At 43.7% G+C, this 18,288-nt stretch overlaps 1 protein-coding gene across 1 annotated transcript; it reads right to left on the bottom strand.

Annotated features, from left to right (window-relative positions):
• Nucleotides 1-6,005, bottom strand: LOC136057459 (uncharacterized). Its single transcript, XM_065750185.1, has 10 exons — nt 5,981-6,005; nt 5,786-5,827; nt 5,107-5,229; nt 4,753-4,815; nt 4,173-4,295; nt 3,251-3,364; nt 2,142-2,198; nt 1,578-1,700; nt 160-435; nt 1-41 (listed from the first exon to the last, which is right to left on the bottom strand). The coding sequence occupies exons 1-10, from the start codon at nt 6,003-6,005 to the stop codon at nt 1-3; spliced, it is 987 nt and encodes a 328-aa protein (XP_065606257.1).
• Nucleotides 6,006-18,288: the final 12,283 nt, after the last annotated feature.

The raw sequence follows: 18,288 nt of genomic DNA, 5'->3' as shown, positions 1-18,288 counted from the left end.
TCAGAGGAAAATGAGTGAGTGATTACGAGAACCCGAGCTGCCTTTAGGAGTCACAACAGAGGGAGATGAAGGACTGCTGGAGGGTTGCCATGCACATCTGAATTGTTCTTCAGAAGAAACAGATTTTTGTGGACCCAGAACGTATGGATGAATACTCACCTTTTGTTTCCATGCCCTCTATGTGTGCTCTGAGGATCTCAAGGTCTTTCTTTGTGGACACATGCATGTTCTCCAAAGCTCTCTGCAAGGCTTGCACATTTTCAGAGATCTTCTGAAGGGACATCTGGGTCTTGGTCAGTTCCTCCATTCGGGGGGTTGCATGCTGGGTCATTGTCAGCTGTCCATGAAACACAGCCGGCTTCTCACTCGGAATCTTCTCCGTCTCTTCCCTCACAGATTCTAGGCCCCTCGAGGTCTTTGTGTCCAGTGCTCTTCCTGTGAAAGAAGAGAGGAGTCACTGGAAATTAACCCTATCTCTTGTCATTTGTGGCCTTGTCTCTCTGAGCAGGTAATGCAGTTTGCATTAGAAATGTCAGAGGAAGCAGTCTTTTGCTTTTAGTTCCAAAGGGGACGCTCCATTGAAAATATTGTAGCAAGAATGGTTGCCACCATGAGCTGTTTTCAGCTGGAAATGTGCATTTCTAATGGCAAGAATGTGCAGAGGGAATATCATCCACTTTTGATCTTATTTTCTCTTCTTTTCTCTGTGGAAGACAAATGGGGAAACCAAGCACCTGAACTGTAGTTCCCTCCCTTTACCTCACTATCTATGACTTTCATTTTCCCATGATAATTTCCCCAAATTGCTCTCCATAATTCAAAGCTCCCAACCTCTTGGCCTCCTTTTGCCACCACACAGCAAAGACTAACTGCCACAATGACCTGAAGTTCTTCTTGGTAGCTCGTGGACTCATGTCCATAACCTTGTTGCTGCGCACTTGAGCTACAAGAAGTGGTTAATAATCAGAGGGCTGGATAAGACAAGAGAGCTTCCGAATGTTGTCCCTGACTAGTAGCTCAGGGAGGCAGCAGACTTCCCTGTGAATAGGTCCCCTTGGCATATTGGGCTTTCATTTCTCTTTAGGAGGGAGTCAATATGACATTAGACAGGAAACATTTGCTGAGAAGCAAGCACGTGACAGCAGTACTGAACATTTCATCCATTACATCCACCGGTGGAGCACTGTTAATTTTCTCCTGAGCTGCCAACCAGCCTGAGCTCCCTTGCAATCCAAGGGACACATTGTGTGGTCATTCCAGCAGTGTCTCTGCCCCTTCCACACTGCCCTACTCACACAATGGTTACCATGTTTGTGCCCTTCTCCAAAAAAGATGCACTGATTCCACTTCATGTGGTGGGAAGGAAGCAGGGAGGTGGTGGAATATCACCCCAGCAGCAGTGTGGACTTTGGGGGAAATAAAATAGTATCTGTCTATGAGGGCATGAAGTGAGCCACTTCCCAGAATGCAAAGAAAGCCCTATGGAGATAGGTTTTGGCTGTGAGCAAAGGAGAAGGGCTAATCCTGGGAGGAGGATGCAACGTGGTGGGCACAGGTCCTCACTCAGCCCCATGTACCTCTTTCCAGAACTGATGAATCTGCGTTATCCCTGCTCTGCTTGGAGAAATTTTCTTGGGCTCTCTTAGGTGAATCCACCCTGCTTTCCTTCTGGGGAGGTTTATTTGACTCATTGGTTAAGGCTGAAAAAGAAAACAAGAGCAACAAGGTGACCATATAACAACAACCATGCATCGATTCTCTACCCTATTCCATTCCAGTTCTCTACTTGCATTCATTCACAATTTGCATTGGACAAGAGATGTGATCAGAGAGATGGAAACCTGTTGAGTAGCCCTGACAAAGTTGCAAGTCACTGTGGTCACTTCTGGATGTGAAGAGTGATCAGTAGGGCTACATTGCTGGAGTGGGATGTACCTGACAGCAGAGAACTTCGCCTCTCTGACAAAACTCATCTCTCTCAGAAAGCCATGCCTTCTGCTCTGGACTGGGAGAGGGCCTCACCACATATTGCCCAGAGGGACAGATCTCTCAGGGTTTGTTTCTCTGCACACTCATAGATCCCACCCAAGATGTTCTAATGGATGACCACAGGCTAGAGAAATCTGATCTAGCATACTTACCAGTAGACTCAAAATTCTTCATGACATCTTTGATCCTTGGAAACTCTGTCTTGATCTCTGGACATTTACATTCAAATGAAAGAGAGAAAGAAGAGGAAATTTAAGAAACTTTTATCTGTAAAGAACCCCATGTATATCTTAAGTAGCTTGTGTGGAACAAAACGTCATACAACCAGTTCAAGGAAAATTTGCTGTTATGAAGCAAGGACCTGCCCACAGTACTGTGAGGTTTGAACACTGTGTCCTGGATTGGAACCCCAGTAATACTTTCCTCTGCTGCTCATCTGCATGAGCTGCCATGCAGTTTGAACTCCATACTCCATGATCCATCATGGAACACCTCTCCTACAAGGACAGGTTTGAGAAAGCCTGGAATGTGCAGCCTGGAGAAGAGGAGGCTGTGAGTTGACCTGAGAACAGCCTGTCTGTATCTAAAGGGGAGCTACAGGAAAGAAAGGAACAAACTCTATGTCAGGGTCAGTCCTGATAGAACATGGGGAAATGGTTTTAAGCTCAGGAAGGGTAGATTTAGGTGAGATACTAGAAAAGAAGATTTACAGTAAGGATGGTGATGCAGTGGAACAGCTTGCCCAGAGATGTCGTTGTTGTCCCATCCCTTGAGACTTTCTATGTGAGGCTGGATAAGGCCCTGACAACCTGATCTAGCTGTGGTATCCCTGTGCATTGCAGGGGAGTTGGACTACATGAGCATGAGGGGACATTTCAATTGATGCGGATTCTATCATTTATAAGAGAGAAGTGGTCAGGTTTCTATCTCTCTGTCCTACTGCAGAGGAGAAATTCTGCTGCCATCCAAGTGCTAAGCGAACACCAATTCCAACTTCTGATAGAAGGAGAACAAGGAGAACTCCAAACCAGATGGGGAAATTGCATCTGCATGGTGGGAAATGTACGGGCAGGGTGGTGGAACATCATCCCTGCTGCCTATGGGTTCTGAAAATGGGATCTGCCAGACTCTGGTGCATTATGTGAGTCACTTCCTAGAATGCAAAGAAGACTCCACAAAGAGGTGGTGTGGCTGTGAGATGAGGCAAATTGGGATGAGGATCCAGTATGGTGGGCACAGGTCCTGTCTCAGCCCCTCTTACCTTTTCTCAAATTTTCAGCATCTACATTACCCTTGGAGAAGCTTTCCATGATGCTTTTGTGTGAATCCACTCCATTTTCCATCTGAGAGAGTTTCTCTGGAATATGGGTTATGGCTGAAAAACAGAATGAGAGCATCAGGGTAACAATTTCACGACAACCATGCGTGATTTTTCAGACTTGTTCCTTTCCAGTTCTCTATCTGCAATCATTCTGTTTGCTGCAATTCAGAGTGTGAGCAAGCATATGAGTGCTTCAGTTTCAACCTGAGACTTTGATTAAACCACAGCAGCAGGCTACCTGGAAAGTGTAGGGATAGGAGAAGAGCATGTCCTACGTGCCAGGAAGGATGAGATTCGGCACATGCTCAGCTGCCCAGTCTGCCCTGGTACCAAATTAGAGACCTGGGCTCACACACTTCTGGATTGTTCACCGTTCTTCAGGTCACCATGTACCCCTCAGGACATCCACACTCGGATGTTACACAGGACAAAGAACTGAAAGGATGCCTTTGCCAGTAACAGAGTAGTGGACGGCAAGATTGTCAGGTAGAAGAGCAAATAAAGGTCACTCTTTCTCATAGAATATATACGACAGGCTGAGAGGGGAGGAGGACAGGGGAGTTGCACTAGATGGTCTTCAATGGTACTTCCAACTATAAGGATTCGATGTTTCTATGATTCGTAGAGAGAAGTTGTCATGTTTCTCGCTCACAGTCCCATTGTAGATGGGAATGTCCACAGCCATGCAAGTGCTAAGCCAGCACCAATCCCGACTCCTGATGGAAGGACTGTGGGGAGAACTCCAACTCAGGTGCAAAGAAAGCCAGACAGGAGGGGATGTGGCTCTGAATTGAGGAGAAGGGCTAATCCTGGAGTAAGGATGCAAAGTAGTGGGCATAGGTCCTCTCTCAACTCCCGTTACATCTTTCCAGAATTTCTGGATCTGCATTACCCTTGCTCTGCTTGGAGAAATTTTCTTGGACTCTCTTAGGTGAATCCACCCTGCTTTCCTTCTGGGAAGGTTTATCTGACTCATTGGTTAAGGCTGAAAAAGAAAACAAGAGCAACAAGGTGACCATATAACAACAACCATGCATTGATTCTCTACCCTATTCCATTCCAGTTCTCTACTTGCATTCATTTACACCTTGCATTGGACAAGAGATGCGATCAGAGAGATGGAAACCTGTTGAGTAGCCCTGACAAAGTTGTAAGTCACTGTGGTCACTTCTGGAAATGATGTCCTGGCTGAGTAAGGTCTGGATGTGAAGAATGATCTGCAGTGCCTAGGAAGTGCCTGACAGCACAGAACTTTGCCTCTCTGACCAAAATCCTCTCTCTCAGAAAGCCATGCCTTCTGCTCTGGACTGGGAGAGGACCTCACCACATGTTGCCCAGAGGGATAGATCCCTCGGGGTTTGTTTCTCTGCACCCTCATACATCCACCCCAAGATGTTCTAAGGAAAGATGGCAGGCTAGAAAAACGTGACCAGCATACCTACCATGAGGCTCGTAATTCTTTATGAGATCTTTGACACTTGAAGACTGTATCTGGGTCTCTGGACCTTTACATTCAAATGGAAGAGGAAAGAAGAGGAAATTTAAGAAAGCTTTTTCCCTGATGAACCCATATATATATATATTTATATTAAATAGCTTTTGAGGAATAACACGTCATGTAGGTATACTGTAACTACTGTTTTCACTGCAATGAGAGGATAATGGGATTTGTCAGATTCTGGGGGGAGTACATGAGCACTTCACTGTAGAGAAAGCTCCACATAGAAGACTCATTGCTTTGAGATGAGGAGAAGGAATCGTGAGATGATCAGAGGTCCTCTCACTGCTCTAGTTACCTCCTTCCTGACTTTCAGGAATGCCTTCTCCCTTGTTCAGTTTGGAGAATCTTCCCTGGTTTCTGTTATGTGAATCCACTCTGCTATTGTGCAGAGTGGGATGTTCTGGTACACTGCTGAAAGCTAGAAAATGAAATCAGAGTTTTAATCAACAGCCTTGGGAAAAGCAAAGTGTACCCATAGCTACTGGATCAGGGCTTCCTTCAAGTAGATCCTGAACTCTTCCTAATGCTGCATTTGCTTTCCCCTCGGGACCACAGCTGTGAATTCACATTCTGTGAATGACTGATGTTGTTCTGGTCTCACTGAATTGAGTGTAGGCCCCTTTGTGTCATTGCTTTTGTATGAAATACAGAGCATGTAGTTTTAAGGTATATTAACAGTTCCAGTGACTGAACACTATTAATTTCTTTTCAAAAACTTTTTAAAAACATGCTTGTTGAAAGTTTAGATTGTACAGTTAGATCTTAGAGGCCTCTTTTCTTTATGAGCCACCACTTATTTATGTATCTTTATCTTGTACATATCTGGTTCCGTGTGTCCACATTACCAAGTCAAAATAGTTCTTCAAAAATGTGTATTTGTGACATAGGCTTCCAAAAATCTACTTTTTGGTACAAGAGTCCTTTCCATGTTCATAATCCATAAGAATTACACTGACTCTCCATGATGACCTTACCACTCTCAATTATCGTTACAGTAGGCACAGAAAGAAGAAGTTCTGCAATGCAAAATGAATAAATTAAGAAAAACAGAAACAACACCAACAACAACAAACAGAAAAAATAAGAAAGTAAACAGGGCATCTTGCACACAGCTCTTTGAATATGTTAGAGAATTTCCAGGGACAGTTCTCCCACTCTGCACACATGACTTCTGTCAGAGCCATTGTAGCACATTTAACATACTCACCCACTCACTCTGAAACCTATTGAAATGAATTGCTATGCTAATTACTTCTCTTCAACTTGGAACAATTAAGTCATAGCATTGCTAGGACTAGGAGATTCATCCACAGTGCTGCCCTTCCCTATGACCTTCTTCCCATGATTTTGCTTGGCTGTTGCTCTCTGTATTTCTACTTCATTCTCTTGGAATGATGCTCGTGTGGACAGAAGAGGGGCAAGAGGTGAGAGGAAGGACTTAGTTGTGCCCCTGAGGTCATAGACATCTCTTTTATAATACTCCCAGTGTTTCAAGATGGTTCACTTTCTTGTACATCAACATTGAAACACAAGAAGCTCCACTCTTACCTGGCTGCCACGACATCTCCTGTTTTCTGCTTTCTCCTATCCTTTCCTAAAAGGCCAGTCTGCAAGACAAAGAAAAGTATTGGACAGAGCATTGTAGTGGTGTGCCCACCAAGTGGTGGTCTGCCTTGAGAACAGCAGGCAGTCAATGACCTGATGTCCTCTGCTTGATCACTACCATACTTTGGGTGCAGTGCAGCTGTCTAAGCATTCTCACACAAATGATCAAAATGACATACACTTTAGGCATCTGCAGGATGCAGAAGGAGGTGTTTGATAGTTGCCACTCCTTTCTACCTAGACAGAGAATAGGGTCATACTGTGCCTCTCCCTTCAAACTTATTTCGGTGCTGGAAGTAATCCTGACCAATCTATATCGAAACACCTGTGACTTGTTGACCTGGACTGGAACCACCAAGTCACTCCATCCCATTTCCCTTTCTCCTCTAATTAGGGAAGGAAAAAAGAACAAGAAAGCTCCCAATTGAGAAAAAAAGGGATGGAAATGGCTTACCAATTGACATCATGGGCAAAAGAGACTCGATTTAGTAGAGAAATCCAAGAGCAGGCAAGAAAGATTTTGGAGTCCTGTGGCAATTGGTTAAAGAATCAGAGGCATAGGTCGAGTTCTCCTCTATCCTGCCATCAATCGAGGAAATATAGTGGAAGGAACAAGCAGTCTCAGCTGATCAATATGTGGCTCCAAGCCTGGTGCCACTAGTAGCATTTTAGGTATTTCAATCATGGGATGGTCTACACAACACCAGGCTTGATTGCACCAGATGGGATGCACATTTCTCAGAGGGGGAAGAGGATGTTTCTGTACAATTTCTCATTTAACCAAAGCATTAAGCATTAAACAGAATTTGAAAGGAATAGAGGATAAGAAATAACTCAGTGGTGATGATACTATAGTGCACTATAGTGCAGTATGCCAAAGATGGAGGAACTTTCTGACAGTACAGTCATTCACTATGCTCCACGAGCTAAAGAAATCACACTTGATGTGGTTCTACACCAGTGCACACCACATGAGGAACAAGCAAGAGGAGCTAGAAGCACTGGTCCCATTCCAGAACTACAATGTCATTCACATAAACAAAATCTTCTTGGAAGTGGCCTGTGAGTGGTATGTCAGGATATATGGTTATAGGCTCTACAAGAGGGATGGGTGGGCATAGGTAGGGAATGCAAGGCAGGGAAATAATGTAATGGAAGGCTGGTTTGTAGGGAGCTTGAAACTTCTTATGACTAGGTTGGGAGCCTCTGGATAAGGATTAAGGGACAAAGAAGTAACATGGATGTTGTTCTGGGAGTCTGGTAGAGGTCACACAGGATGATGACACCAAGGAATTATTCTTTATGATACTGAGGGATACCTCTACATCAGTCACCCCTTTCCTCACTGATGACTTCAACTCGCCAGACATGAGCTGGGAATGTCACACATCTGATACAGATCCAGGACATTCCTACAATGCACTGATGTTCACTTCTTGACTCACTCCGTCCCTGGAGGTGTTCAAAGACAGGCTGGATGGGAACCTGGGCAAGCTGATCAAGCCCTGGATTTAGTGGTTGGAAACCCTATCTATGACAAGTTGTTGAAACTAGATGGTCTTTGAGAATCCCTCCAACCTAAGCCATTCTATGATTCTATGATTCTTGGTACAGGTACTAAAAGAGCTGATTAGGAAAGGTGCCCTACATGAAATGTTGCCTTTAAAAAGAGAGGATCTCATGGTAACTAGGGGACAAAGAAGAACAGAAGAAAACTCCTGGGGAATCTTTTACCCTGGACAGATGAGGCTGGATCAAGCCAAGGGCATCCTGATCTAGCTGTGTTGCTCTTGTTCATTGCAGGGGAGAAGGACTAGATGGTCTTCAGAGGACCCTTCTAACGCTAGGAATTCTACAATTCTGCAATTCTAAGTGAGAAGAGGTCAAGTTTCTATCTCACAGTCCTATTGCCTAGAGCTGGACACACTACTCCAGGTGAGGTCTCACCATTGCAGAGTAGAGGAAGAGGATTATCTCCCTCAACCATGCTCACTTTACTGCATCCCAGGATCCCATCAGCCTTCTTGTTCAACAGGGCACACTGCTGGCTCATGGCCAACCTGTCATCCATCAGGACACCCCGGTCACTCTTCACAGAGCTCCTCTCCGGCAGCTCATCCCCCAACCTGTACCGGTGCATATGGTAATTCCTCCCTAGGTTCAAGACCCTACACTTGCTTTTGTTAAAGCTCATCTTTCTTACTGCACGTATTTCTATTATATGAGTTGTAGTATGCAGGAGAGTTCAGGGGAAACAATAACTTCGTGTTGCATAAGCTGTGCATACAGGAGTTAGTTCCTCAAACACACTATTTATGTGCTTACAAAAGCAACATGGAACTTGAACAAGTTTTAGAGACAGATGGGAAGGAAAATTTTAAAGAAATCCAGTACTACAGAATAATGTAGTGCCAAGAAATGCGAGCAATTAGATATGAAAAAAACTAGACCAGGTTTAACTGAGTTAAAGAAGGCTACATTCCTTTAGAATATGGTCCTGCCTTATTTCCCCATAGTCAGAAAGGAAAAATATGAAATATAAAATACAATAACGTACCAAAAAGAATTCTCACCTCAGTGGTGTCTCTCCTGGGCTGAACTGACTTTCACTTGAAGTGAAACTATGCACTTACAGGAAACGTACAGTATCGATGGACTTTACGCAGTTACAGCAATGAGGGCTCATAAAAACAGCTCAGATTTCAGCCCTTGGTCTTTCACAGCCCGGAAGAAGAATTTTTATCACCCTGGGCAAGTCCTGTTGCAAATATAATTCTTAACTGGGGGTGGGATTCAGTGCTGCGCCTGCTTGTACTCTGAGGAAGAACATTTGCAGGGCGTTCATGATGTGCAGGTGGAGCTATTGAAGTGTCTGCTTTCTTAATTTTACAGAGACAGTACAGTGCAATCTTGTGGACATGCCTTTTAAATGGGTGTGGCTAGAAACCACAACCTCTTCAAACTGCAGTAGAGGACATTTTATACAAAGTCTCCACAGCATAATGGCTTTGTGGATGGGAGGGAGTTGTTATGGGGAGCTGCCAGGTCAAGTGTCCTCATCAGGGCACGTGGCAGCTCCATACCTCTGGTGACAGTGAGGTTGGAAGGTATTTGTAGCATTGCACCCCCCTCCCTTGACTTCTGCAAAAGCAGTGGTAGTTAGTGCCTTCAGAAGTGTCCCAAATGTGCCGTTGCACTTCAGAAGCAACCTCAGAAATACTCTTAATTCCAGAATCCAACAGAATACCTCCTCTGGTCAAGTACTAGATGGTCAAGTACTAGACCAAAAACAATCCTCCACACACTCTAGATGTCTCCTATAGTGTTTACTTGAAAAGCTGCCCCTTAAACTACACAGAAAGCATTTATGAGCCTCATTACTAGCAACTGAGGCTAAAGTGCACTGCACTTAGTAGCGCAGGCAGCATTTAGTTATCTATCTACATGTGTCGGGAAGATAAATCTGAAATCAAGAAGCAAAAGTGAATCAGGCAGTGATCGTTGCTGGGATAGGTTTACTTCTGCATAGTTTCTTCCTATACAATTAATTAAGCAACATAGGTGAGTTTCTCAATGACAAAAAATAATGACTGTTTAATTTAAAGAATCAGTAAGCAGCTAACAGTGCTCAGGAAGTGAAGAAATAGCATGACAGTGTAACTTATGGGGGTGCTGGTGGATAGAACAGCTTGCTTCTCTTGAAATAGTAGCTCTACAAGTCTTATGAGGAGCGGCTGAGGGAGCTGGGATTGTTTAGTCTGGAGAAGAGGAGGCTCAGAGGAGACCTTATTGCACCCTACCACTTCCTGAAGGGGGGTTATGGTGAGGAGGGGGTGGGCCTCTTCTCCCTGATAAATAATGACAGGACGAGAGGGAATGGCCACAAGTTGCGCCGAGGAAGATTTAGATTAGACCTGAGGAAACATTTTTTTTTCTGAAAGAGTGGTCAGGCACTGGAATGGCCTGCCTAGGGAGGTGGGTGAGGCACCATCCCTAGTGCTGTTCAAGAAGCATTTAGATGAGGTGCTAAGGGATTTGATTTAGTAGTTGGGTAGGGATAGTGATAGGAGGATGGTTGGACTAGATGATCTTGTAGGTCCTTTCCAACCTTATGAACCTATGACAGTGATCTATGTGCCACTGGTCACCCAAACATCACTGAATACGTTTCATGAAATCTCAAGAAGCCTGTGTGTTTAGACTGAGTTGGCCTTTGGGTTCAGCCAGGCTGCAGGACTGTAGATGTAGAAAGCCTAATTTGGCTTGCTTAGCCTATAATGAAGGAAATGCCTGGAAGAAATTGTGTTTAACAAATATCTGACAGCACCCATTTTTCTACATCAAGAGAACGACCACAACAAAAGGAATGGGTGAGGTCTGGGTTCAGGGTGTGATTTCTCTACCCAAACATTCATGACCAGAAGGGGTGGAGCCAGGCTCCTCTCCTTTTTGATATCATTTAAGAGCTCTGAGGAAGGATCTCTTGTTGGAGTTCCAATCTTTGTGAAGTTGCCTTTGAACCTAGATCTTTAGTGATGGGTGTGCTCTCATTTTCTTTCTTTGGTAACCCCTCCTTGTTTGTGTTGGTCTCTTTGCTTTTACAACCTTTATAGTAAACCAGCTGGATTCTTATTTAGGATGGGTTATCTAACAGAAGATGTTTTCTTGCATGGTCTTTGCATTCACTTTTGCACTGAATGGGTAATGCCAGGATTCCTGATTTAACCGTGGCTGTTATGCATCTATTATTGCAGACTAGGTATCTAAGTGACAATGGTCTCATTCTTAAATCCCCTTCATAGATGGCTTCCAAATTTTTTGAGTAAAGTAGGACTACATTTTTTTGATAACCTAGAAATTAGTTGTAGCAGCACTTACCACAACCTGGCTGCTGCTACTGACCATTAGTGCACATCATTCCTTTGAGGTAGAATTGAAAGATGACTATGCGCTCTTAAAAGACTGTATTTGTTAATTAGAGATGAAAGTTACCTCTTTGACCAGGCAGCCTTCCTCCCCTTCAAATGGAACTTCCCCTCTGAAATTAAGACCCATATCATTAGATGGGGGAAGGAATTCAGATCATCAGGATTCTTGCATCTTACTGAAATTTAAGAGCAAGGATAAAGCAAAGGAGGCCGAAATCCCACTAGAGGCTCTGGGAATCTCAGTTTCTCTAGAAACGAGGCCAGTTATAATTCAAAAGACAAAGAAAATTCAGGGCAGACCTGCAGGGTTGGCACCCAAAGAGCGTCCCCCTGCCCCCCCTGCCCCTGCCTGGCATGGATTTTCAGATTATGGGCCATGAGGGCTGAGATGGTGTTAATTAATGGGCTCAAGGTTTCTGAACTTGCATCTTTTACCATTCATCTGGCCCTCAGATGGAGGCTGTGTGTGATGGTAATACATAGTGTCGGGAACCATTCTCTAATTCAGTAGATAATGATGGCATGTAGAATCACATGGGCAAAACCAAAAGTGACATACTCATAAATGCCCATCTATGGACCTAAATGGAAGAACTCCAAAACTTAGAGGTCTCCAAAACTGTGAGTGAAGGAAGTTATTTATGATTCAAGAGCACTGACCTGGTTAAGTTTTTGGCAGAAATGAGGAATCTCATACCCCAACAAGCCCCTCCCCACCAGTATGGCACTCTGGTGTTCATACTGAAACCCTTAGTGGCCTTGGAGTCGATCATCCATCAGGCCACTCAATTGGTGTCTGATCTGGGAGAGACAGAGTGCCTTCACAACAGGTGCAGTACTCAAACATCGGAAGAGGCCGAGGTCCACCTTAAAACTGAAACCAGGAGATCTTCCCCACTGACTCCTCAATTAGGACCCATACAGGTATCCTGAAAGCAAATGTTTAATGACGTTATCTGGGCTGTGATTCAATTTGCACAAATTGATTGCCAGTTTCATCGTGTTCTCCTCCAGTGATGGAGGGCAATCAAATGTTTTGAAATCAGCCTAAAAATCGGGGGTGAGAATTATTGAAAAAATATCAGCAAGATCATGGAACCTGGAAGATTTCCTAGTTTCCAATAAAAGATAAAAACCTCCTCAAGTGACCTGAACCACCTGAAGAAAGGGAATATCGGTAATTGCTCAGTCACTTTCATCCCTAGCACTGTTCAAGAAGCGTTTAGATGAGGTGCTAAGGGATTTGATTTAGTAGTTGGGTAGGGATAGTGATAGGAGGATGGTTGGACTAGATGATCTTGTAGGTCCTTTCCAACCTAATGAACCTATGAACCTATGACAGCGAATGTCTGCGTCCCTGTGCATAGGGTCCCCAGGCAGGACCAGATGCCCTACGTTAAACTGACTTGTTTTTTATGTCCTGCAAGTTATACAGTGAGCTATGACACTGGTTGGCACAGATGCAGAAGTGTAAATTATTTGTGATGATCCAACCAAATTCCGGGAAGGTGACGGTTTATGGGTTTGGGGAACAGACCATTCCTGTCATCCAGACATGGCTGAGTTTGGCAGATGGTTGTCTCCCATCCCGGGACTAGGAGGTGTTCACTGCCCCAGTCCCAGTGTATATACTGGATGTAGATGTACTATAGGGTCTGTCTCCCTAGGTGACTGTAGAGGAGTTCAGACTGAGAGAGCGATGTTATTAGTATCTGGGTGGTGCAGATGATGTTTAGCATAGCCTGTTAATATGAGCCTGTTCTCTTGCCAAATCTGTGCAACATTATTTATACTGAATTGAAATTAAATATTTTTTAAAAGTGTAACTAATGAAGTTATTCCCACTTCTCTAAACATCTAAAGCTTTGAAACTTAGAAAACAGACTTTTGTGACATAGGCAAAAAGAAGATAGGCTGGCATAAGGTTGTCAAGTTTCTTCTCTATAAAATACCCATGAGAAGTCTAGAAACGACTAGAGGAATCTAGAAACCTGTAGAATGAAAAATAGTATTAGAGTGGTTTAAGAGAGTGGGAAGACACCATAAGACAAGTCCAACAAGGACCATCTGTAACTCTTGGGATCTGTCTATGGGCTGGACTGCTCCTCCCATCCTAGGGATGCCTATGATGTAAAGCTCCCACACTCAGGTATGCTGACTGCCTTGACAAGAATCTTTATAATCTCTATAGAGTTTGCTTTACTGCTTAGCACAATGAAGCCCAGCCACGAGTACTCTTAGGTTTTTAGTTTCTGCATGTGTGTTGTATACTTTCTTGGTTAATCTTACAATCTCACATACTTTGAAACAAGTGAACACATCCATCCTCTAGAAAAGCTTTCAAATCATGTTTTCATGCATGGTCCATCCAACTCCAGGACATTACCCAAGGAGTCTTTAGAAAAGGCCTGCTATGAGGCTATGTAGCAAAGAAAGCTATGGAAACACCAGTAATTCAGTCTGGGAAAATCATGATTTTATTCTACACATTCTACACAAAAGCAAAAATGCAAATTGTTGTTTGACAAGTGAACGTGTACATGATGATGCAGTTCCGATGTGTTTAGATGATACCAAGAGTGTGGTGCTAACAAAGATTCGCCGGAACAGTTGCTCTAATGATGGAGGGGCTCTGTAGGCAAATGAAGGGACGCTTAATCTGTTCCAAAGTCTGTGCACATCAACAGTGGCATGAAGGTTCAAAGAGAACGAGGCAAAACAGAAGACAGTGTTCTCCATGAAATTACATGTGTTAGTGCCTACAGCAGATTTCATTGGCTACTCACCTTTAGAACACAACCTTAAGTGGCTCAGGGTCGTCCTTTCCAGCGCTGTTTCCCATGGATAGAAAGGGAAAGAGCTTCCCGTTCTGATCACTCTCAGCAATGTTGAAAGTGTGAAAAGTCATTTGACTTTGGGCATCACAGAAGGATAGCTGTCCACCTGAGATGTCCAGGAATATCCCAATCTTTTGTGGTTTCAGCCTGACATTCAAACTCATCCAAGGCTCGGTGTACGCCCGGTATTCTATCCCATCAGACAGTGCAATGACCCAGAAGCCATTTCTTGGGCAGAGAATCAGTGTCCCTTCTCTACTCACAGCTTCAGAAGCTACTCCCAGTTCCCAATTCTTTTTCTTTCCCACATACACTTCCCAGTAGTGCTTGCCACTGCTGAAGCCCTCCGTGGCCAAGATGAAGAGGTGGGAGTCAAACCTTTTGCTATTCATGGACACATTTCTAATAGTCCCTGTATCCTTTACACTCTTTCCTCCATCGAAGACTTCCAGTCTAGGGTGAGCTGTGTCAGCATCTAGGACAATAGATTCTGAAAAAAAGCACAAGTGGTCTTAATATCTCTTCCATACAGGGAAAAGAGTTGTGCATTGCCACAGGGCAAAGATCTAACAGGTGACAGTGACCACCAGTGTGGTAGCACTGACAAGGACATGGGGTTGAAGGGAGGAAATGGGTGGAAATATATGGAAATGAAATCAGCAGCTTTTGCCAAAAAGACACCACATTTGCTGTTCCATCTATCATGAAGTCCGTTATCAGGCTGAGTACCCTTGATGTGGCACAGGATCTTAACTTCACAGGGGAATAAAGCTGTGGCTTGTACTGCAAATTTGTCGCCAATGAAGACACTCAAGTGTGTTTGTTTGGCCCTCTGGGATGCTGTGAATGCATTCTGCGTAGTTACTGATTCACAGAAGATTTCTTCAGGATCCCAAATTTGAGCAAATGGGACAGCTTGTTTTTGTATGTGGCTTCACATGCAAAGTACAGCTGTCAGAGTGACAGCATTACCCAGGATTCTCCCACTCCCCAACAAGTTCAAGAGCTCTCACCTTTAAAGACAACTTTCTCCATGTAGTCTGCAGACAAAGACATGAAAAGAAGTTGGTGAGAAAGGCAGATCAGCTCAGAAGATTCTTTCCACATCCTTCCTCATATGATATACCTATTTGCTTCCTCATTTTCAGGTACAAAAGCACAGGAGGAGCTTCTATTCAATTACAAAACCCATCACTCTTCCTTGAATCTAAACATCTAGAAAGGAAAACCTGCTTTATCTGGTGTTACTGGAACACACAGCTAAATATTTTGGGGTTTCATTCTTGTGTGGTTTTTTGGTTTTTGTTTTTCTTATTTCAACCCATTTCTCCTAAAAATGTATATATAGACTGGAAGTCAGAGAAGGATACCAGATTCAGATTTCCAAATAAATCCATATGATGCCAAGAAGTCATAACATAAAATAAAAAGTGTGTTGGTTGACAAATTAAAACAGGGCCTACGATGTTCATAGCCCCGCAGGAAATAAAATCTCTGTCAGTCTTTAAGTGTGAGGTTGTGGTGAGGAGGGGGTGGGCCTCTTCTCCCTGATAAATAATGACAGGACGAGAGGGAATGGCCACAAGTTGCGCCGGGGAAGATTTAGATTAGATTTGAGGAAACATTTTTTTTCTGAAAGAGTGGTCAGGCACTGGGATGGCCTGCCTAGGGACGTGGTTGAGGCACCATCCCTAGTGCTGTTCAAGAAGCGTTTAGATGAGGTGCTAAGGGATTTGATTTAGTAGTTGGGTGGGGATAGTGATAGGAGGATGGTTGGACTAGATGATCTTATAGGTCCTTTTCAAACTTATGAACCTATGAACCTATGAATAGGCAGCACAAAGTGTTCATTCATCTGAGAGAAGACTGAGCATAGCATGTAACATAATTTTGCTGTTACTACTATTAATATCAAATTAATCCTCTGGGAGTTCAATTTAAAAACAGACAGAATATATAAATAAATAAAAGGCAGAAATTCATCTATATAATCATCTGCAAGTTTCCATTTCCAGCAAAGAAAATGGTCACGGTGCGTCTACATTTTCCATATTAGACTGGGCATCTCTACAGTCTATGGGAATGTCCATCATTCATGAGTAGCTCCATATGTTCCACAAAAGCTTAATACATAGAAAAGCCAATCAAGCCTTCAGCATCCATGTCACCTGCAAGTGATTGTCGTCCAAAAACGATAGAAAGGACTGGAATAAAACACAGCTCGGCTGCTCATGCCACGTCAACCTTCTAACTAAAGGTTCTGCTGTAGTTTTTAAGTTATGTATTTCCACCCTAATCTCACTTCATGTCACAGATGATCACCACCAAAATCCTTCCCACTGTAGTGCAATGGAAGTAGTCTGGAACCTATTTACTCCGGAAATCTCCCTTTCTCTGTGGCATACTTCCAAAATACAAAGCAAATCAAGGGTCACACAAACTTACCAATTCTTCTCTCCAAGGATTCTGCAAAAGAATATAAACAGTTTACATTAAATTAAAGCATCTTCAAATTCTCAGCATTTCAGTTAAGGAAAATGAAGGCTCGTAGGTTAATGAGATACAAATAGTCTTTGGACGGCATAAGATTAGGACAAGAAGCTCATAACAAACAGCCAACAGAGAAGGAAAAAGAGAAATTAAATGGGACAAGAACATCAGACTGGAACAGATAAGAACAGCCTGGAAAACAGCAAGCAGCAGGAATCAAGAGCAAGTCAGGAGAGCACGCTATAGGGTCAGCAGGAATTAAAGTATATTTGTCATGGTTTTATGATTTCTGTTATATTATTCCACATCATAACTTCATGTAGTATACTGGGAGTTAAAGAGTTAATGCTCCAGCTCCGTGGATCATCAATAGTTCTGGGTGTACCTGTCTCAGAAGAGAAGATGAATTACATTCCCCAGAGGACTGTGCGATGATTTTGCATTTTTGCATTTCTGCTCAGAGGGAAAGATAAAAACTGTCTGCGGTCACGGGACCGTCCCTCTTCCCTTTGGGGTCGAGCTCAGCAGTGGGTGTTTGTTGCAGCCATCCGCCTTCAGCGTTAGCGTAAGGCCTTTGGTTTATTGGACACTCTCTCTTGCTCATTTTATTTGATTCATTAGCCTCAATTCCATTGCACTATTTTGTGTTATTTTGCTTTCTGATATCTTATTTAGAAAATCAGATTTCCTCCTCATATCATTGCCACTGTTCTGTTCCTAGGCCCATCTCCCTTCTCCCATTTCCCTATTCCCATTCCTCTTCCCCAGGGTTTGGGTCCATGAGTCCCCTGCCTCAAGCATCATGGTACCGGGTCAAACCAGCCCACAAAACGTTGACACTTTGCATAATGGTGTGGAACTTCCTATGCCCTAGTTTATGTCCATTTCCATTTGTCGTGTCCCCACAGACCTCTGAAAAGAGATTGCCCATGTCCCTTTGTCTCCTACAGCTAAGAAATTTATAAACATTAGTCAGATTCACTCTCAGTCTTCTTTTCTCAAGGATAAACACACCCAGCCTTCTCTCATAGGGGAGATGCTCCAGGACTTTTATCATCTTTGTGGCACCAGACCACTCTTTTGGAGAACAAAAATTTCCTAACATCCAAACTAAACCTCCTGTGGCACAACCTGAAGCCATTTCCCCTCATCCTATCACTAGTTACATGAAAGAAGGTACGACAACCCCTGAGCCTCCTCTTCTCCAAACTAAACAATCCCAGCTCCCTCAGGAACTCTTTGTAAGACTTGTACTCCTGGCCCCTCACCAGTTTAATTACCCTTCTCTGGACACGTTCCAGAGCCTTAAAGTCGTTCTTGCAGTGACAGGCCCAGAAATAAACACAGCACTCAAGGTGTGATCTCACCAGGCCAGAGTACAGAGGAATGACCATTTCCCTGCTCCTGCTGGCAGCACTATACAAGCCAGGATGCCATCGGCCTTCTTGGCCACCTGGACACACTGCTGGTTCATGTTCAGCTGAGCGACAAACAATACCCTCCGGTCCAATTCATCGACAGAGTCTTCCAACCACTCTTCCCCGAACGTGTAGCATCGCCTGGGGTTGTTGTGGCCAAAGTGCAGGACCCAACACTTGATCTTGTTGAACTTCATCC

The sequence above is a fragment of the Cyrtonyx montezumae genome, unplaced genomic scaffold, assembly GCF_038088225.1.
Source record: "Cyrtonyx montezumae isolate F1298 unplaced genomic scaffold, pur_monq_1.0 scaffold_67, whole genome shotgun sequence".
Lineage (NCBI taxonomy): Eukaryota > Metazoa > Chordata > Aves > Galliformes > Odontophoridae > Cyrtonyx > Cyrtonyx montezumae.
This window is presented reverse-complemented; position numbering and strand designations above follow the sequence as displayed.